We start from the raw sequence: 23,570 nt of genomic DNA, 5'->3' as shown, positions 1-23,570 counted from the left end.
TCAAATTCCTTAAACTCCGACAGCTATTCCGATATGGATATTCACCTGAATTCCGAAGACAGTGTAACCGGAATGGATCAACCAATTAGCCATCATCTATTCTAGATGAATTAGGGATGGGTTCGTAGCCTACTTAATTATTGGAGACAAGAAGAAGGCGATCCCTTCCATCCACCACATTATCCACCACATTGCCCTCTTGGCGAAGAACCTGAAGCACTTACCGGCGAACCTGTTCGAGACACCATTTTCTCTCTCATTTCCAGAGTATCTCGTCACGATAATATACTATCTCAAATTCTGGATCTTATTCGTTCACTCGTCCGAACCACCGATCATCCCGGTATAATAGAAGAAGTCAACGAGCTTCGCGCTCGGGTAGTGGCTTTGGAGAATATGGTGCGAAGGTTACAAACACCAGCAGCAGCACCAGCAGCATAACCAGTACCACCATCATCAACAATAACAGTACCGTGGTGTTACCACCACCAACAACCACATCCGCATCCCACACCTCAATATCACATCTAAAAACTGTACTTCGGATATCAACATCATACGCACCGTAGATACCAAGGAGTGCCAACAACAATAAATGATGAAGTACTGATTCATAACTTCATCGAAGAAATATTCTACGGTGAATATGTAATCTCTAAAATCTTAGAGATTATTTATCCCAGTTCTAATCGTAAATCAGATAAATAGAAGGAAGAATAGAAACCCTGACAAGAATGATGCGTAAGGTACAAGCTAGACTTGTTTTACCAACAGCATCAATAGTACCCTTAGCCTCACCAGCACAGTTAGTGCTGTCAACATCATTAGAATCATCAGCACCTCTAACATCACAAGCTCCGCCAGTTCAAGAAAGCACCGTGGATATTATTACAAGTCAACAACGCGTATATTTGTATCAACGAGTTATGAAATATTAACTCATTCCCTCTGAAGAATTTATATGTATATCTTATATATATTTTAAAACCATCATAAATCTTTTCGTACTAAGCTATTAAGTATGAATTGAAAAAGGGTAAATACTACTCGGTTAAATTCATATTACTAATATGCTATGATGTACATCCTTCGTTAACAACTTAACCTTCGTTAACTACAATCTCTGTTTCAATCCAAAGAATTCCATTTCATAATAAACCAAGTGTATTAATTAATTACATAATTGATTTTACATTTTCAATTTCAATATATACGAAACTTTTCAGAAAACATCATCTGTGCCTTGTAAGCTTCACAAAAATTCCACGAGCACCAACATCCTTCACCCAGGAATATCAATAAGAATAAATAATGAAGTGTTGATTTCATTAGTGAAAAACTCCTCAAAGATTATGTAATCTTTAATGTTTTAGAGATTAATCATTTCTAAGTCAAGCCAAAAATCAAATGAGCTTAATATGATGTTAACTCATTAAATCCGTATTACATCTGAAGAAATATACATACATATATTTTCATAAAGACTGTAATGAAAATTCTTTTGTACAAAATATTACTTGTGAAATCTTTAACGGGTAGGTAATTCCCGGGAAATATATAAGTTCACAATGAATATGTTATACTGTGCATTCTTCAACTTTGATTCAAAAAAATTATTAACTATGTTCACAGCGATATACAATCGTTTCCATACAAATTCAATTACATATTCTGATATTGACGGATCAGAATCCAAGTCAAGATTTAACGGGTGACATCATTCTTAGATCTCTACATCTTTCAAAGCTATACTTTGACTTCAAAAATGTGAAAGATCCTTTAGCATTGTTATTACTGAAAATAATATTGCAATCCTTTTCAAAGTATCCAGTTTTATCACACTTCCAACCAACTTCGACTTTTCATATTAGCCTTATTGTGACTTTGATATATACGTTCTTGTTACTGGGAAACCTTTCATGTTCCACCACATTAGCAGTAAATTTACCAACAACTCCATTGATCTTTGACCTTTCAAAAAATCCTTATACTCATTGAAACCCTATCATGTACTCATCCACATCTTGTAACAATAATTGCCATACCAACCACCGAGAATTAGCAATCAGTATTTTGAATCTCGCAGCATTTTCTATGACAACAGTTATATATAGATAACATCCAACTTCTATACTTACATACTTAGAATGTGAAGTTTCTGAAAAACATCCCAAACTATGAACTAGTTCTCTGAAATTGGAAAAATGCTAATGAAGCAGTAAAAACTGTAAACGACCTTAACAGTCAAAAGTTTGATGATAAAGAATAGTATAGTGGTAAAGCTGAGAAAAAGAGAAGGTTTGGAACTGAAAAACGGATTGAGTAAAGTATGAAGGAGGCTGTGGACAAATCACAAAGACTAAACCTGCCTTCAAAGAATCCAAATGATTCAGTATCTGCTGAAGATATTAACGAATACCTTGCTCCTGACTCTAAACCTTCACAGACAAATCTTCTTCACCATCCGTTGATATTAGAAATTCTAAGATATTATCATATCTTTCATTATAAATATCTTCGATATTTCTGAAGATATCTTCATAACTATCATTGTCCGAGATTATTTATCTATTCACGCTATCTGTGTAATATCATAAAAGAAACTGTTTTAGTTTCTAGATTCTGAAAAATTCGAATTTAAAATACAAATGTTTTTGAAGTAGTATTTGGGAACTGAAGCATGAGTTAGTATAATATAATGACACCTGATCAATGTGATTATATTACAGTAAGTCATGCTGAGTTTCTAATGGAATGTGATAAAGGTTCACAGATCATACCCTCATCATGAACCATGTTACATGACTCTTTCATTCTATTTAACCTCTAAATATATCAAGAAAATATTTTTCTTGATAATTCGGTTTTTTTCGAGGTATTCTGGTAATTTGACAAGTCAGATTGTGCTATTACCATTTATTTCTTAGAACATTAGTTATGTTCATCTGAAACTTCATACCTACGAATTCTGGACCATTATCCGCTTGACTTAAGGTCGTGAAGAGATAACGAAAGCATGAAGCTTCGAAATATAATGGAGAATATAAAGCCCGATAACAACCCCGAAATTACAAACTGTGTATATCAATGCGTATAGAAATATAAAGACACGGGAGAATGAAAAACACTATAACCCCAAGGTAATAGTAGAAGAAAATAAATTCCTCTTGTGACAGATGAAAAAGAAGAATGAAGGATACGATAGTCAGGAAAATATCAAGAATCAGAACTGGATTAAGCATTTTCACAATCTATTGGGATGTATGAAATAAGAAAGAAGATTATAGAATTGGTGAAAATAAATGAAACGGAATAGGTCAATTTATAGCGAAATATCAGACATAGCAATCGAGGCAGATTACGCATTTAATCAAAGAAAATCCTAATTTTTGCAAATTCCGAAGAATCAAATCTTATATAGATTATGAAGATTTTCTATTCCTTAAATTCCGAAAATCAATCGTTAATACGTCAAAAGTTAAGATGAATCTCTATTCCCTCATTTCACTTTATTACGATAACTTCTCTTATACGCTTCGAGTAATTGGATTGTTTTATCTATATAATTCAACGGTGATAAAATTCTATTATTATTATTATTATTATTATTATTATTATTATTATTATTATTATTATTATTATTATTATTATTATTATTATTATTATTATTATTATTAAGATTAATATTATTATTAATCTTATTATAATATTATTATTAGTAGTATATATACATAAAATACTACGACGAGGTTATGAGCGTGTCACCTTCAAAATGGGTTTTTGAGCGGGATAGAGCTAAGAAAATTATGGGTTATTGCCAAGGAGGTTATGGGTAATGTTCGAGGGTATATTTGTGAATCAAATCTAGTGTTTATCATCTCTGTTGCGTCTACGTACTTTCGTACAATATTTAATCTCAATATTGATACGTAAGCACTCATATTTTATCTTTTATATATTAATTGTGTATCCATGTCTAGTGCTCGAGTATATATATTTATATATATGTGTATGCTAATTTTTGTCGCTAAATAGTTTATAATAGATCACGAATTAAATACATATATTACTGGTAAAAGGTATATGATATACATGTTTTTGGAAAGCTGGCGAAAAATCAATAACTTTTAATTTAGATATCGAATAGTTTTGATGAACGGATCAAAAGATATGGTCAACTGAATTATAATTGACATTAATTGGAATTGCTTTTTGAATATGCAATTAATACTTAAAAAACTTGTTTACGAGATTGATAAAATGGATTTTTGAATATTACCAACCGAGTAAATGAATCCTTATATAAGGTACGTCTCGTTTGTTGAACTATTGTCAAAATTGACTTTTTGAAACAACTTTGAATAACTTTTGTATGTCAATTTCGAGCATTAGGATTGTGATACACTATGACCTGACCTAGCTTGATAAACAATTATTGATCAACATATGTTCTCTAGGTTGAGATCTACGGTTATTTGGTAATCCGAGTTTCGATCACATTTTGGTGAACGACTTTATATGCGGCTAAGGTGAGTTTCATTTGCTCCCTTTTTAATTGCTTTTGCAATCTATATTTTTGGGCTGAGAATACATGCAATTTATTTTAAACGCAATGGATACAAGTACATACTAAAATCTACACTGAGTTTGAACCGAAAATCCCTTAGCTTTGGTAACTAGTAGCTGCCAGTACATAGGATATGGACTGGTGGGCGCGAATAACAGTATATGGATCCATAGGGCTTGACATCCCCGTCCGAGCTAGAGCGCTAGCCTTTTAACGGACGTGTGTTATTTGAGTTTAGGACACGTTGGTTTGCGTGTATTAAAACGAATGGGGTATTTATCATTATAACGTTAAAGCTTAGTTACCAGGGTGCTCTGTTACGTAGAATCTATTGACAAACTTTTAATAAACGTTTCTGGATGAAACAACTGAAATCTTGTGATCCATCTTTATATACAGATTATGCGAAACATACAAACTATGAACTTACCAACCTTTGTGTTGACACTTGTTAGCATGTTTATTCTCAGGTTCCCTAGAAGTCTTCCGCTGTTTGCTTATATGTTAGACAAGCTATGTGCATGGAGTCATACAGGGCATATTTTTCAAGGAAACGTTGCATTCACCAAATCATCACCATGTATCTTATTTTGACTGCATTGTCAACGGAATTACTATTGTAAACTATTATTTACGATGATTGTCTATATGTAGAAATCATCAGATGTCTAAAACCTTTGATTTAAATATTCATTTATGGTGTGCCTTTTCAAAAGAATGCAATGTTTACAAAACGTATCATATAGAGGTCAAATACCTCGCAATGAAATCGATGAATGACGTGTTCGTCCATATGGATTTGGAGCGATCGTCACAATTGTCATCTATATGTAAAGATATAATGTGTCAAGATTATTAGGAGTGATCCACTAAAAGGAGCCCACTAAGTGTAGCCTACTAAAGGTGGCCTAAAGCCCAATAATAGCCCATGACAATAGGCACGTCCCCAAGTCCCCACAAGTTTGTTATGACAGTCTCAAACATGTTGTGTTGAACATTTTTAATCATGTCATCACTGCGTATAACCTATAAATGGATTCCCACAGAGAGTAAGATCTTAATGAGTAGCCCACAAAAAAGCCCCACTAAAGCAAGCTTTACTACAAAGAGTTAATGGGCTAAGTAACTCCAAAAGATATCTTAAGTGATGACGAGCTTGCAACAATGCCAAAAAAGGCCTTATGTAACAAACGATGAATAGAGTTTGAAACCTCTTTTGCAACGAACGTCTTGCGCAACAACGGCATCAAGTGCCCCAACTTCGATATGATAGAATGATGCATGTGATGTCGAACTTCTTAATATATCATTCTAAGTAACTTCAAGAGATGTCATCTCAATCGACGACGAACTTGCATTGAGGCCAATAACGAAAAGACGGAGAATACAGTTTGAAACCTCTATGACCACAAACGAAACTAGCTGCCAAGTATCGGGAGTTCGAAGTTGCTTAAAAGAAGGTGGATGACGAGTTCAATCGTCTACGCGCCACCATTTTGAAAGTCTTTTTTAGGGACCTTGTTATTAATAACAAACATTTGTACTGTAAGGACACTACCCATCGTCTCGATTGCTTAGTGTTAATCAAGTAGCCATTTGAACAAAAGCTGTCATGACATGTGTAAATTCTAGGCTAAGCTGGAATATTTTTCGACAAATGCGATATTCGTAGGCAATGTCGTTCTGTCATCCTCATATGTACCTCCAATACGCGAAGTGACGGCTACTATTGTTGGAAGGCTAAATACACTTCCTTCAGGGCAGATGTAGCATATGAATGAACTTACATTAGATAAACACAAAAGTGCTGCCATAGACAATTATATAACTCATTCATCAAAATTGGGAAATGAAATGTGTTTAAGTTAATAAGCAACCAAGAAGAGAAATCAATGCACAACACGCTTACCAAGTTGGGTGGCCGATACGTAAAAAATGACAAAATAACAATACGTCAAATGTAATACTTCTTCATGTTGGTTGCATGCCAAGTAGGTGGCACAAACTTTCCATTGAGCGTTTTCAAGTTGAACGATCAGTTGTAGAACGCTTAAGCCGTGTCATAAGGGCCTTTCCAAGTCGGCCTTAATTTACCAACATCCAATTCCCGACATGCATGATTGTTGCGCCAAACTAAATCACCAGAACGGAATGAGCGCGAACTTACACGCTGGTTATAATAACGCCAGGAATACATCTCAAAAAGTCGTACTGAAGATCAGACTAATAGCATGGTATAGTATCTCACTGCTCCAAGTTTAGTATGATATTATGCAAAGTATCATAATGAATTTATATATTGCACCTGTCATCTTTTAGCCCAGATCAGGACTTATAATTCGTTACTCGAAGGCTCAGCGTAGCTCATACCCGATGGCGTCACGTGAGCTCTTACTCGAAAGCAAGACACGGCTCTTAGTTGATGACGTCACGTGAGCTCTTACTTGAAAGCGCAACGTGGCTCCTAGTCGATGACGTCACGTGAGCTCTTACTCGGCGACACAATGTGGCTCGTAGTCAATGGCGTAACGTGAGCTTTGGCGGCGCAACGTAACTCTTAAAATGATGAATGAGTGATAAATACGAGGTCAAAATGTTATACTTACCCTTCTTTAGAAAGACCATTCATCGGGGTCCATACACATAAATATATTGGTCAATACAGAAGTACAGAACCAAATAACTTATTACTTTAACACGATAAAAATATTAAATATGCAATGTGGAGATATATTCAAAAAGAAAATACGAGTACTCCGTATGTCATAATTGAGATTAGCAGCCATGGTTGACCCCTGTTACCACTACTTTACTATATAATTAAATATAAAAAAACTTTAAATTACATCATGAGTGCGTAATTTTATAATAAATTAAATGATATATAATAAACTAACACCTACCAAAAGCCATCTATATGGACGAACATAACTTAAATCTTCTATATAATGTTCTCATGTGATTATATTAGATGAACTTAATATATATTGAGTTGACTTATTAACATAATCACTTTCTTCTTCTTCATCATCATCATTAATCAGTTTAATTTCTACAAATCTCTTTGTGTTCTTCATTAGTAAGAAAAAATACAATGGACTGTGACAAGACGTTTTCAACCGATTACATGTTGCTTAATCACGAGAAGTTGGGAATTGCGGATTTGGTTCACATGTTACATTCAAAAGAAATAAACAGGACCGAATTTATCGAATGTGGTAGAAAAAATGCAACCGAGAGTTTTAATAGAAGATGGTTATTAACCATGTCCGTTTTGGCTCAAAAGTTTCTAAATTTTGTTGCAAAGCCTTTAGCTGCTACTGGTAATGCTATCGAGTATTGGCTAAATCTGGTGTCTTGTAATCGTAATCTAGGTGGATTAATATGGAATTCGATACGAGGTTAGTACTTTTTAAGATGCAAAATTGTACTTCATCTCCTTATACTTATGTTCATATATATTTTGTGCCTCTCACAACACACACACACACAAAACCAAAATGGTGAATGTAAAAAATGATCTAAATGAAATTATGTACTTATTATATCTTTATATTCTTATTTGATTTGATACATCATGATTCACGATATTTTTTTAAACAAAGAAATGCCATTTTTATTAATAAATCGTTACGTTAAATAATGTGACTTTGTTTATGCAACTAGTTTGCAGTGTACAAAATATAACAACAATTTAAGTTGGAAAAGACCTAATAAAAGGTTGACTATCATTTTTTTTCATTTTATTTCTTTTTTCTTTTTGACCGCAAAAGATTATATATATATATATATATATATATATATATATATATATATATATATATATATATATATATATATATATATATATATATATATATATATATATATATATATATATATATATTCAAACAAACAAGTATTTTGAGTTAAAAAAGCATTACAAAGGGTATAGAAGACAAGAGTTTCAATTTTACACTACAAGACCTCTATATTTAAACTACGAAAATAAAAATAATCAAATTTTTACATTTTATTTGAATTATATAAATAATATAAATATATAACAAATATGAATATGAATAAGAATGACCGGGTAACTTTTTAATGAAATCCACAATAACAAATCATCAAAAGCTACCGTAGATGATAGTATAATTTTATTTTCTTTTATTTTAAGTTATGAGAGAAGTAGAAATATTCAATCAAGTAGACATGTAATTCGGGTTTAGCTTATTCTAATATCCCTTAAGTTCTTTTACTTCTCCCCCTACCGTTTTGTTAGCGTCCAGTTTCGTCTTCTACCGTTTAAAATTATCTCGTGGTGATCTTAACACTACTACTTTTTAGCCATACGTCTAAGGAAAATGTTATAAAACGTTGTATTGTATAACATCATAAATACATTTAGTGATAGTGGTGGATCTAGTTTTAAGTTATGAGAGAAGTAGAAATATTCAATCAAGTAGACATGTAATTCGGGTTTAGCTTATTCTAATATCCCTTAAGTTCTTTTACTTCTCCCCCTACCGTTTTGTTAGCGTCCAGTTTCGTCTTCTACCGTTTAAAATTATCTCGTGGTGATCTTAACACTACTACTTTTTAGCCATACGTCTAAGGAAAATGTTATAAAACGTTGTATTGTATAACATCATAAATACATTTAGTGATAGTGGTGGATCTAGTTTTAAGTTATGAGAGAAGTAGAAATATTCAATCAAGTAGACATGTAATTCGGGTTTAGCTTATTCTAATATCCCTTAAGTTCTTTTACTTCTCCCCCTACCGTTTTGTTAGCGTCCAGTTTCGTCTTCTACCGTTTAAAATTATCTCGTGGTGATCTTAACACTACTACTTTTTAGCCATACGTCTAAGGAAAATGTTATAAAACGTTGTATTGTATAACATCATAAATACATTTAGTGATAGTGGTGGATCTAGGATTTGTAGTCACTTGTTAAAACTTCAATAAAATTTCTATTAGATATCTTATTTCAACGGTGTCGCTAAAAAGTTTTTACACTATCCAATGATGTCAATTGTTAAAATCCAAAAAAATTTCCACTACATCGTGTATTTCAGTGGTGTTCCAAGCAACCATTAGACCTAAAATAGATCCACCCAGTTTAATGATATATAACAGAAAATTATGGTGTAAGGATCAACTTCCTAAAAAAGTGTTACATCTATTTAGATATATATGGAATAGAATTTGACTACTTATTCTATCACATTGACAATAGTAATGGGCTTTTAACTTTCTTAGTAAAGAACACATATCTAGCCATATTGGGCCTCTTTTGTATTGTATTATTGTTGAAAGGTAAATCATAAATGGGCTTCACTATCAAATTAAACCCAAACAGAGGAACATCAATAATCATCATCTAATAAACAGATCATAAGTACATACAAAAATCAATAATCATGAAAAGTTTGCATCACATTCTTTGTTGTTATTTTAGATTCTAGATATGATGTAATTATGCATACATATAATATATAAAGCACTCTTAGCAATGGCACCAAAACCACATAATGGCATAAATCTTTCCAAATATACATAGAGTCATAGAACTAAACTACACTCCATTTGCAGGGGAAATGATCAGGCCAGAAAAAGCATCCGCGGAATACTTATCATTCACGGGAAGCCTAGACAAGCGAGTGGAGTTAGATAAAACGATTGTCGAATGTGGAGATAGATATCGATATAATTCCTTGCTTTCAATCATGGCTGCCAAAGCTTCTTACGAGAACCATGCGTACCTTCAATATACAGTCACCGATCTTTGGAAGGTACATACATACATTCATAAGTTTCACTATATCGTATTTTACATGTTTTCGATATTCAAAAATATGAAACTTGCCATCATCCATTCATAAACTCGTTTACAAAATATTCAAAAAAAATTTAAGTTGTTATCAAAGTACTAAGGTATTTCATTTGCCAATGTTGAATTTTATTAAATAATGTGTTATGTGAACCCACCTTTTTCTTGTTGCAGATGGAATTGTTGGGGTCTTTTGATTTCTGGAATGGTAAGTAATATCCCCCTTCCCATTAACTTACTTATTGCACTTTTAGAAAATCGAATTCTTTTTTTGATTGGTTGAAGTTGAAAACGTACTTGAAATGGGTTGAAATACAAAGTGAACATTTGAAATGGGACATCTCACGACACTTGGACCGAGGAAATAAAATAAAGTACACCGGCTTCTTTATATCTTTGATCATGTTACAATATAACCCATATTTAAACGGATAGATAGGTAAGGTTTTCTTTAGGCTACCTGGTAAGGGTATTACTTTTTTACTCAGTGTCGTACCTATTCTGGTATCCATGATCATTTTCGATCCATTTCCCATGTCACCCAAAATATACTTCTAGTGAGATTTGAACATAAGACCTCTTGAGAAGGACTCAGAGCCCAAACCACTAGGCATCTTGGAATGGCTCAATATATATAAATCATAGAAGTCTTATTATGGTTTCCAAGTTTTCAAATTACTGAAATTTCTGTTATCCTGAGTATCTACTAAGTATGTGAATTCGTATCTTCTTTTTCAGATTATCAACAAAAACATACAACACAAGCCTTCATACTAGGTGACAAAAAAGACGATCATGATTTGATTGTTGTCGCTTTTAGAGGAACCGAGACCTTTGATGCAGATGCCTGGAGTTCAGATGTTGACCTTTCTTGGTATGAAATTCCCGGCCTTGGCAAAGTTCATGGTGGTTTCATGAAAGCTCTAGGTTTACACAAAAATAAAGGTTGTCCTCCACACGTAAACGATCGACCCAACAATCAAGAACAACCATTAGCTTATTATGTCATAAAGGACATACTGAAACAAGCTTTAGAATCAAATAACAAGACAAAGTTCATAGTAACTGGCCACAGTTTAGGTGGGGCACTTGCAGTATTGTTTGCAGCACTTTTGATTAAACATGAAGAGAGAGAGTTATTGGGTATGTTAGAAGGTGTGTATACATATGGACAACCAAGAGTTGGGGATAAAGAATTTGGGGAGATTATGGAAAAAAAGTTGGAAAAATATGAAGTTAAGTATTACAGGACTGTTTATTGCAATGATATAGTGCCAAGATTACCTTATGATGATTCTACCATGATGTTTAAGCACTTTGGGAAGTGTTTATATTTTGATAGCTTCTATATTGGCAAGGTATGTAACCATACACATAACCCTCAAATTGTCTTATTATTATAACATATGACCATATTTTTCTAAAAAACCCACAGTCTAGTGCTTGAGGTACTCATATCCTCACAAGAGGCCTCAGGTTTAAATCACACTAGTTATATATCTTATGGTGGGGCTAGGATTAATGTATGTTACTGATCAGGACCGTCCTTTTATGGGCTCAAAATTTTATGGGTCTGCTCAATAAATAAAAAGTATACATTTTGTACGAAAGTTTTGCATATATATAAGAATAAGTTTATTAATACTAATAAATGTCATAAATTAAAAATTCTTTTCATTGTGGACCATATGTAAGTGCACACCTTGCACATGCCAATATTTGACATGTTATAGATGACACTTAAAATGTTTGTTAAAGGTAGGCCTACAAGGAGGGCAGGGGCAATTGCCACATCAAAAATTTCTCCAACTTGGTGATAAGATCATAGCTCCACTTCTAGTTGTAGTTCTATTAAATTAGGTTTCTTATGTTATTATTTTTTGAATGTAGATAGTTGATGAAGAACCGAACAAAAACTACTTTTCGTTACTATCAGCAATACCTAAGCTTGTCAATGCAGGATGGGAGATCATAAGAAGTTTTGTGATTCCATATACAAAAGGAGCAGACTACAGTGAAAGCTTTCTTTTGAAAATGTATAGATTAATTGGGTTGATGATTGCAGGAGTACCAGCTCATGGTCTTCAAGATTATGTAAATGTTGTTCGTTTAGGATCGGATTTATACAAGGATTATGGAATAATGAATAACACAGAAACAAAAGTTATGATCAATGAATAAAAACATGAAGTATCTTCTTGTAAAGGCGAATTGGCGTGAAGATACAAATCAGCCTTGTCATCTATTCTATAAGACTAACATTGATTAAGTTCTTATTGATATATGATAAAAATAAAAAATGTAAATACTCTGTCTCATTCCAATAGTCCACTCTCTTTTTTCAAAGTCTCTTGTATTAAACTTTGATTCAAAATATTTTTGTTTGTGTTATATATTATTCGATGAAATTTATATGAATGAATTAATGTTCAAATGTGTTTTCATTGGTATAACATTCATCAAATAATATATAACACAAATAAAGTTATTTTAGGTCAAAGTTGAGAAAAAGACTTAAAAGTCAAAACTGGACTATTGAAATGAGACGAAAGGAGTATATAGTAAGATATGGTTTCACCCCTGTTTTCAGTGTAAAAATATAGTCTTTTCTAACCTTGTTGATGAAGTCTCATGGCTTCACCCGGTTTTTACAATTCTCTTTTCTATTAATCAAGACACACAAAAACACGAATCATTCTTTAGGAGATCGACTAGATTAGATCTACAATCTAGGGCGGGTCTAGAGAGCATTTGGTTTTTAAAATATCGTACCAAGATTACAATACACGATTTGCTTGAACTCGGCTGAATAATTCGGTTTCTAGATGTGTTATGGAGAGCGTTTGGGACAAGGATGGAGCCAACCCATAGCAAATGAGGTCAGCTGGTGTGATTTAAAAAGTTTTTGATGTATATTTATATGTTTAATTAATTTTTTTAAATTAATTAAAATGTGTGTGACAACTTAATATTTTAGGTTAATCAAAAAGAATAATTGTTGAGAGTTTGAATCGAGTTAAACATGGAATCAAAAACGAAGGTGGAGTTGCTGTTGTTGTTAATCTCGCGATCGCGAGATGACTTCCTCTATGGAAGTCGCGATCGCGAAGTGTGGTTGAACAAAGCTCGTATGCGGGAAATTGTGACTCACGACTGGAGATAGGTGTTTGTCCGATTTAGGATCTTTAACAACAATAAACGAACACGAACAAAGACGAAAGAAATAAACACGATGAATTCAAAGTATATCACTATAATTGAATAAACGTTACACTTACATGAATGATTTAAATAGAGAAACATTGGTGGCCAGGGGAGATCGAGCATGATCTCCCCTATGCACAGGATCGCCAAAACTAGGCTCTCTCAATTAGGGTTTAGAATCTTATCTTTTAACCCTAAAGAACGCATGAAACTGATATTTATAGGCAAACTAAACATTAACCCTAATGGGCCTCATTCACATGAATGAGCTGCTAGACATTATGATCCAACGGTTACATATGCTCATATAACTGATCAGTTTCACGCGTTTAATAAATCTAGGTGTATAATGTAATAATAAACGTTATTTGCCGCTCGACGGCCATACAAATATGCATCAACAAATTTCCTTTTGGACGTTGCTGGCGAATTATTGTAAACACCTCTTGTAATCTTCAGTCAATCTCTGCAGTAGTACCATAATCTTATTAATCACAAGCTCCATCAAAATTCTTCCAGAATACTTGAAAACTCAAACTTCGAACATCAATGTATTCCGCCATTGAAGTCTAAATGCCAATCGTCATCCCGTAGTTTCTTCAAACTTCACTCATACGTGTTAACCATAGTACTAATACAACAAGATTCCCCTGTGACTGAACTCGATCAAATTCTTGATGTTCTAGTCTTCGTGCAAACCAATAAGCTCAGTATCGTCAACTGTAGAACTTCCCCTTCTCTAATAGCTGCATCCTAATAAACTTTATAAGGCACATATCGTCTTCATGACTCAAACATTATAGGCATATAATAGAGGCTTCCATCCCACAACTAACGATCTCAAACTTATCAATAAATACTCCAATTAGTCACCAAGAATGACAAATGTAGGATCCTGTGATTGCGTAACAATAACCCAAAAGTGCGGAAAATAAAATATAACATAATTGGCCTGTAAATAGTCGTATGCTCCCAACTACCCCACAATAGCATCTCAAAACAAGTGTTTCTGTACACATTTACTAAATAAGTTCAATGGACTAAGGAGGTTGTCCACTAAACTTTATAAATCAATACTTCAGTGAATGAAAGAATGGTTTCGGAAAGGTTTGGTGTGAAAATATTGAATAATAAACATTAAGGACCTTGGGTGAAAAATTTACGAAAATTGAGGACCAAATATGTAAAACTTTGAAACTTTAGGGACCAAACTTGTAAATATTCCAAAGTTTGGGGGCTAAAAATGAAACATTTAGAAAGTTTAGGGAAAAAATGTAAGTTATGAAAGTTGTTTGAACATTTTACATTGGTGGTCCCTATGGTTAACAGTTGTTAAATATCAATTAACAGCCGTTAACAATGGTTAAGGTTGGATAGGTGAGGTAAGGTCATGAACTTTGATGTGGCTGGTTCACAGTGAGGGGGTTCATCAGGTTAAAGAGGGGGTTTAACGATAGGTTCACCTTCTAGAAGGTGATAGGAATAGGGGACAAGACAAAATGTGTGGGTCCCTCTTGGTTTGTTTTTTAAATTTTAACCGCCATGTGAAAGGAGCTGGAGGGGTCCATGAAAAATTTCACCGTATTTACGATTTATACCACCCGAATTTCTTGAAGCTGTATCTTCTTCCTCATCAACCCATCCTCAGATTTTGCAAACAAACACCCGAAAATATAAGAATGCTCGATCTCAGATCCGAAAAATCGAAATCAAAATTTTTTAATAACTCGATGAATACTATGAATTAGAACCTGAGATCTTGCATACACATTCACGACATGATTTTCAACCTTTCTACGTTTCTACTTTTTCTTAATTCGATCTAGATCTTTAAAACCCCAAAAAGTCAATAAAAATCAAACCCGAGATCTAAAAACGAATTTCAGCAAATTTAACGTCTTTTACCTTCGATCCAATCATGAGCTCGGTTGTTCCAGCTCTGATACCAATTTGTTGGTCCGATATAGGATCTTTAACAACAATAAATGAGCATGAACAAATATGAAAGAGATAAACACGGTGAATTTAAAGTAAATCACTATAATTGAATAAACGTTACACTTACATGAATGATTTAAAGAGAGAAACATCGGTGGTCAGGGAAGATCGAGCATGATCTCCCTTATGCACAGGATCGCCAAAATGAGGCTCTCCCAATTAGGGTTTAGACTCTTATCTCTTAACCCTAAAGAACACATGAAACTAATATTTATAGGCAAACTAAACATTAACCCTAATGGGCCTCATTCACACAAATGGGCCGTTAGACATTATGATCCAACAGTTATATATGATCCTGTAACTAATCAGTTTCACACCTTTAATACATCTAGGTGTACAATGTAATAATAAACGTTATTCGCCCATCGACGACATACAGATATGCATCAACAATTGGCCTCGACATCTATCTCGCGAACGTGAAAATTTGTGAAGAAAAAATCTCGCGATCGCGATTCTGGGGCTGACGGGAGAAAATTCTAGAAAACATGTTTTCTTGCTCCCAAAGCTATTTCGTTGTATTGTTTTACCTATTTAAGCACCTTATTGTAACTTATACATGTATTCACGAAAATTATCAATAAAAGAACTCTCTTTGGTGGCCGAGGGTTAAAGTAATCATCATTGATTATATATAACCTCATAAAATTCTCTTGTCTTTATTATTCTTGCTAGTTTCTTCGTATACATCAAATATTTTCGTTTATTTTAAGTGAGTTTGATAACTTAGGGTTATCAAGTCTTGTTAGGGCTCAAGTACTTATTCCTAACAAGTGGTATCAGAGCTTAGGCTCGGTTTTCACGGGAACAATGGCGGAAACGAATGATGTGAAGATTGATAAGTTTGATGGGAATAATTTTAGTTTTTGGAAGATGCAAATTGAAGATGCGCTCTATCAAAAGAAGCTTTACAAACCCTTAAAGGGGGTTAAACTGGAAGGAATGGAGCAAAGTGAATGGGATTTGTTAGATAGGCAAGCCTTAGGGGCTATTCGACTTTATCTGGCTAAGGACGTTGCTTACAACATTGTGGGGCAAACCACAACTTCGGGATTGATTGCGGAGTTATCCAACATGTTTGAAAAGCCATTCATTGGACAAAGTTTTTTGATTTGGCAATTGGTGAATGCTAGGATGATGGAGGGTTCCTCGGCGGCGAATCATGTTAACGAATATAATTCAATTTTAACTCGGTTTAAATCGTGAAATTAAGTTCGATGATGAGCTTGAGGCGTTGTTTTTCTATCTTCTTTGCCGGATAGTTGTGCCAGTACGGTAACAGCAGTTAGTGGTTCATCCGGAACTACTAAACTCACTTTTGAAGGAATCTATGATTTGATTCTTAGTGAAGGCATTCGTAGGAAATATTTGAATGGGAGTTCGGGTTCGGTTCTAAGTGTTAGTCGGAGAAGAGCTAGGTCAAGGAGTCCATCAAGAAGTAAGAATGTTGTGTGTTAGAATCGTCAACAAGTTGGTCACGATAAGTCAAAGTTCCCGAGCCTTAAGTTGGGTAGGAGCATGGTCACTATGGTGATCAAAGATGCGTTGATGTGCCAAGAAGGGTTTCTTGACGAATCTTGGATTTTAGATTCGGGTGCCTCATATCATGCTACTCCTTACATGAAAGAGATGGTAAATTTTATGTGTTACTCTGGTAGGGTTCGAGTTGCGAATGGGAGTACTCTTGATATCGTGGGTATTGGTGATCTCGTGGTTAAACACTTTAATTATGCTTGGATCTTGAGGAATGTAAGATTCATCCCAAAGCTCAAGAGTCGATTGATTTTGGTTGAGCAATTGGATGACGATAATTGTCATGTCCTATTTGGAGATCAAAAGTGGGTAGTGTTTAAAGGAGATTATGTGGTTGCTCGCGGGTACAAAAGGGAAACTATGTATATGGTTGACGTTCCTTCTTAGGTGTTGCTAGGTGATTTTGTGGGTGTTAAAAGTCCTAGCATGCTAATGCTTTCTGATATTGTTGAGAGGTCTTGTTAGAGTGGGTGCTCAAAGGAAGTTGCAGCTAGTATTCGGGTCAAATTGGGTACACTAGAGCTTTCGTCACTTCAGGTAGATCTTCTCCAATGGAAACTTTGTTGCGGTCGACCGCGGAAGATGAACAATAGATTTTCTCTAGATTCACTGTTAAAGATACATCCGTATAGTGGGAGTTGGGTTTGTCAAAAGATGTGTGCACGTATATGCTCGGTGTTCAAATGGTGAAAGCAAAGGTGTTAAAGTGGATGATTAAGTTTGCAAAAGTGCTCTCGTGTAAAGTCTTAATCGGTAATGTCCACATGTTTGTTCTACCGGAATGTTTAATCTTTATTGAAAAGTTAAATCCGGTAGATGATATTGTGTACGGGTGGATCACTTGGGCAATGTGGTTAATTGGGTCAGGTCGGACTCAAACGACCCGTTATCTCCAAAACTAAGGAGGTAGGTGCCATAGCCAAAGAGAAGTTCTTGTTTTCCAAGCTAGTAACAAAAGGATCAATTTAGCTCAGCAGTATTTTTTGGTGTCTAAAGACTTCACTTGCTCGAAAGTTATCAAGTAAAGTGCGGCGTGACTTGGGTACAAATCCGACAGTATTAAAAGCAAGTATAATTAGCGAGTCGGGTTGTTAATGTGGGATGATGATGGTGATGATGTTAGGTTAATTATGGATGTTGTTTAACGTATATTCGAGTGGAAGATTGTTGGGAGTGCGAATCGAGTTAAAAAAGGAATAAAAAATGAAGTGTGGTTCAACAAAGCTCGCTTGTGGTAAATTGTGACTCGCGACTGGAGATAGGCATAGACATCTATCTCGCGAATGCAAGAATTTGAGAAGAAACGAGCTCGCAATCGTGAGTTTGGGGCTAACGGGAGAAAATTCTAGAAAACGTGTTTTCTTGCTCCCAAAGCAATTTCGTTGTATTGTTTTGCCTATTTAAGCACCCTATTGTAGCCCATACATGTATTCACGAAAATTATCAATAAAAGAACTCTCTTTGGTGGCTGAAGATTAAAGTAATCACCTTTAATTACACATAACCTCATAAAATTCTCCTGTATTTATTATTCTTGCTAGTTTCTTCGTATACATCAAATATTTTCATTTATTGTAAGTGAGTTTGATAACTTGGGGTTATCAAGTCTTGTTAGGGCTCACACACTTATTCCTAACAAGTGATATCAGATCTTAGGCTCGGTTTTCACGGGAACAATGGCGGAAAAGAACGATGTGAAGATTGATAAGTTTGATGGGAATGATTTTAGCTTTTGGAAGAGCAAATTGAAGATGTGCTCTATCAAAATAAGCTTTACAAACCCTTAAAGGGGGTTCGACCGGAATGAATGGAGCAAAGTGAATGAGATTTGTTAGATAGGCAAGCCCTAGGGGTTGTTCGACTTTCTATGGCCAAGAACGTTGCTTACAACATTGTGGGGCAAACCACAACTTTGGGATTGATTGAGGCGTTATCCAACATGTATGAAAAGCCATCTGCTTTGAATAAAGGTTTCTTGATTCGGCAATTGGTGAATACTAGGATGATGGAGGGTTCCTCGGCGACAAATCATGTTAACGAAGTTAATTTTTTTTAACTCGGTTGAAATCGGTGAATATTAAATTCGATGAGGAGCTTGAGGCATTGTTTTTTCTATCGTCATTGCCTGATAGTTGGGCCGATACGGTAACGAAAGTTAGTGGTTCATACGGAACTACTAAACTCACTTTTGAAGGAATCCGTGATTTGATTCTTAGCGGACGCATTCGTAGGAAAGATTTGAATGGGAGTTCGGGTTCGGTTCTAAGTGTTAGTCGGGGAAGATCTAGGTCAAGAAGTCCATCATGGAACAAGAATGTTGTATGTTGGTGAAAGGACCCGTTCATATACATTATAAATGATTCACAATAGTTGATTACATTGCGAGGTATTTGACCTCTATATGATACATTTTACAAACATTGTATTCGTTTTTAAAAGACAAACTTTCTTTACATCGAAAATTGACAGGCATGCATACCATTTCATAATATTCACTATCCAACTATAAATTGATTTAATAATAATCTTTGATGAACTCAATGACTCGAATGCAACGTTCTTCGAAATATGCTATGAAAGACTCCAAGTAATATCTTTAAAATGAGAAAATGCACAGCGGAAGATTTCTTTAACACCTGAGAATAACCATGCTTTAAAGTGTCAACCAAAAGGTTGGTGAGTTCATTAGTTTATCATAATCATTTATTTCCATCATTTTAATAGACCACAAGAATTTCATTTACAGTTCTCATAAATATACGTCCCATGCATAGAGACAAAAATAATCATTCATATGGTGAACACCTGGTAACCGACATTCGTATGGCAATTCTCATTACAAGATGCGAATGAGTAAATGATGGGGTTTCAATGAATAATTACAATGACTTTTTGGAGAGGCTAAAGTCAAAGGTTAATGAAGTTGTTGGTACATCTGCTAATAATGTGGTGGAATGTAAAAGGTTCCCTGGTAACGATGGTGTATATCTCAAGGTTATAATAAGGTTAGTCTAACTGAAAAGTCGAAGTTGACTTGCTGGAGCTGTGACAAAACTGGCTACTTTGAATAGGAGTCGCAAAGTTATTTTTGCTAATAAATGCCAAAGAATCTGACGCGGATACGTTGTTTAAACTTTTACTTTGGTTTTAAGAGTTTTTCGGGTACATAACTGTGGGTAACATGTGGTTGGATCATCATCTCGATTGCTCATCATTCGAAGTGTCTTCAGAAATTTTTGAAGGGTTTGAACACAGATTGTAATCGTTAACATACATTTGATGTTCTAACACAGTTTTGAAGTCAAAATATAGCTTGTGAAAGATGTAAGGATTTAAGAGTGATGATTTTGGTCATATCTCAAGTTGAATATTGAGATTTCAAAATCAGAATATGTAATTAAATTTTAAATGAGTATGGTTGTTTTGATTTCTATAAACGAATGTATATTGTTGTGAAAGTAGGGAGTATAATGGATGATTTGCTGAATCAGATTCGAAGAATGTAACATATTAATTGTGAATTTATATATCTCTCGGGTATTACCTACCCGTTAAAAAAAAATTTCACAATTAATATTTTGTACAAAAGAACTTTATTACAGTCTTTATGAAAATATATATATGTATATTTTCTTCAGATGTAACATAAATTTAATGAGTTAATGTTAAATTAAACTCATTTGATTTACGGTTGAAACTAGAATTGAATAATCCCTAAAGGCTTTAAAAAGTACATAACTTTTACGCAGTATTTCTTTAATGACATTGAAATTATGAATCAATACTTCGTTATGTGTTGATGTATGATGTTCGGTTCGTGGAATTCTTGTGAATTTCGCAAAGTACGAATGATGTTATCTGAAAAGTTTCGGGTACATCGATGATGAAAGTGTAAAATCAAATATATACTTGATTTATTATGAATTGGAATTTGTTGAGTTGCGACAGAGATTGTAGTTAACGCTGGTTAAGTTGCGGCCGAAGGACGTACATTATTGCATATTTGTATTATGAATTAACCGAGTAGTTAATATTCACACTCAATAGCTTAGCACGGAAAGATTTATTTCAATATATATATATATATATATATATATATATATATATATATATATATATATATATATAATATACATATAATTTCTTCAGAGGGAATGAGTTAATTCTTCATAACTCGTTGATACAATATACACGTTATTGATTCGTAATGATGTCCACAGTGATTCTTGAACTGACGGAGTTTGTGATGTTATCGGTGTTGTCGATTCGGATGTTGACTGTACTGACGATGCTGGTAACGCTGACGGTACTGTTGATGCTGTTGGTAAAGCAAGTTTAGCTTGTTAATCACACACCATTTTTGTCAGGGTTTCTACTCTTCCTTCTATCATTTTGGTTCACTTAACTGATTTATGGTTAGGGCTAGATTAGATAATCTCTAAGACTTTAGAGATTACATAATCGCCGCGGAAATGTTTCTCCAATGAAGTTATGAATTAATACTTCGTCAGTTATTGTTGTTGGTACTCCTTGGTATCTATGGTGCGTATGACGTTGATGCTCGTGGGACAGATTGTGAAGTTGAGGTTTACGAAGCGGTTGTGGTTGAAGGTGGTATTGGTACTGTTGGCGTTGATGATGGTGGTACTGGTTATGCTGTTGATGCTGCTGCTGGTGTTTGTAATCTCTGCATCATATTCTCCAAAGCCACTACCCGAGCGCGAAGCTCGTTGACTTCTTCTATTACACTGGGGTGATTGTCGGTTCGGACGAGCTGATAAATAAAATCTAAAATTTGATGTAATATATAATCGTGACGAGATACTCTGGAAATGAGCGAGAAAATGGTGTTTCGGACAGGTTCGCCGGTAAGTGCTTCAGGTTCTTCGTCAAGAGGGCAATGTGGTGGATGGAAGGGATCACCTTCTTCTTGTCTCCAATGATTGAGGAGGCTACGAACCCATCCCCAATTCATCCAGAATAGGTGATGACTAATTGGTTGATCTATTCCGGTCACACTGCTTTCGGAGCTTGAATGGGATTCCATTTCGGAATCTGAGTGACTTGAACTGATGACGAATTCCATTTTGTACGATTGGATAAAGGATTTTTTTTTTCCTATATGAAATGATTTTGGCTAACGGATGGTATTCTAATTACGTAGAATATATATATATATATATATATATATATATATATATATATATATATATATATATATATATATATATATATATATAGATCAAAAGATTTCGTAGATTACGGAGGACTTTGCGGGATATGTCAGGCAAAGTTTAAAGTAACAGATACGATAAGATATGATTTAGCAGATATGCTAAGATATGAATTTTTGTCTATACACTATTCATGCAATCAATGCAGCAAGACGTGCCTTAGACTAAAAATGATAAGCAGGTAATTTTCTGAGGATGATAAGTAGTTAATTTTCGACACAAAATGATAAGCAAAACTTTTGACATGCAGACACGGTCGAAGTCCAGACTCACTAATGCATCCTATCGACTTATCAGTTAGACACACTAATGCAGACCTGGTTCGCTAAGACCACCGCTCTGATACCAACTGAAAGGACCCGTTCATATACATTATAAACGATTCACAATAGTTGATTACATTGCGAGGTATTTGACCTCTATATGATACATTTTGCCAACATTGCATTCGTTATTAAAAGATAAACTTTCTTTACATCGAAAATTGACAGGCATGCATACCATTTCATAATATTCACTATCCAACTATAAATTGATTTAATAATAATCTTTGATGAACTCAATGACTCGAATGCAACGTTCTTCGAAATATGCTATGAAAGACTCCAAGTAATATCTTTAAAATGAGCAAATGCACAGCGGAAGATTTCTTTAACACCTGAGAATAAACATGCTTTAAAGTGTCAACCAAAAGGTTGGTGAGTTCATTAGTTTATCATAATCATTTATTTCCATCATTTTAATAGACCACAAGAATTTCATTTACAGTTCTCATAAATATACGTCACATGCATAGAGACAAAAATAATCATTCATATGGTGAACACCTGGTAACCGACATTAACTAGATACATATAAGAATATCCCCTATCATTCCGGGATCCTCCTTCGGACATGATATAAATTTAAAAGTACTAAAGAATCCGGTACTTTGGATGGGGTTTGTTAGGCCCAATAGATCTATCTTTAGGATTCGCGTCAATTAGGGGGTCTGTTCCCTAATTCTTAGATTACCAGACTTTAATAAAAAGGGGCATATTCGATTTCGATAATTCAACCATAGAATGTAGTTTCAATTACTTGTGTCTATTTCGTCAAACATTTATAAAAGCGTATGAATTCTCAGTCCCAAAAATATAAAGGGTAAAAAGGCAAATAAAACTCACCATACTGTATTTCGTAGTAAAAATACATATAACGTCATTGAACAAGTGC

General features: G+C 34.3%; 1 protein-coding gene across 1 annotated transcript; it reads left to right on the top strand.

The window, feature by feature from the left end:
* Positions 1–7,720: 7,720 nt before the first annotated feature.
* On the top strand, positions 7,721–12,633 carry LOC139869365 (triacylglycerol lipase OBL1-like). Its single transcript, XM_071857682.1, has 5 exons — positions 7,721–7,968; positions 10,146–10,345; positions 10,558–10,591; positions 11,122–11,741; positions 12,274–12,633. Exons 1-5 carry the CDS (start codon positions 7,740–7,742, stop codon positions 12,562–12,564), a joined length of 1,374 nt encoding a protein of 457 aa, XP_071713783.1. The 5' UTR covers positions 7,721–7,739; the 3' UTR covers positions 12,565–12,633.
* The last annotated feature ends 10,937 nt before the right edge of the window (positions 12,634–23,570 follow it).

Source organism: Rutidosis leptorrhynchoides, chromosome 9 (genome assembly GCF_046630445.1).
Source record: "Rutidosis leptorrhynchoides isolate AG116_Rl617_1_P2 chromosome 9, CSIRO_AGI_Rlap_v1, whole genome shotgun sequence".
NCBI classification, from domain to species: Eukaryota; Viridiplantae; Streptophyta; class Magnoliopsida; order Asterales; family Asteraceae; genus Rutidosis; species Rutidosis leptorrhynchoides.
This window is presented reverse-complemented; position numbering and strand designations above follow the sequence as displayed.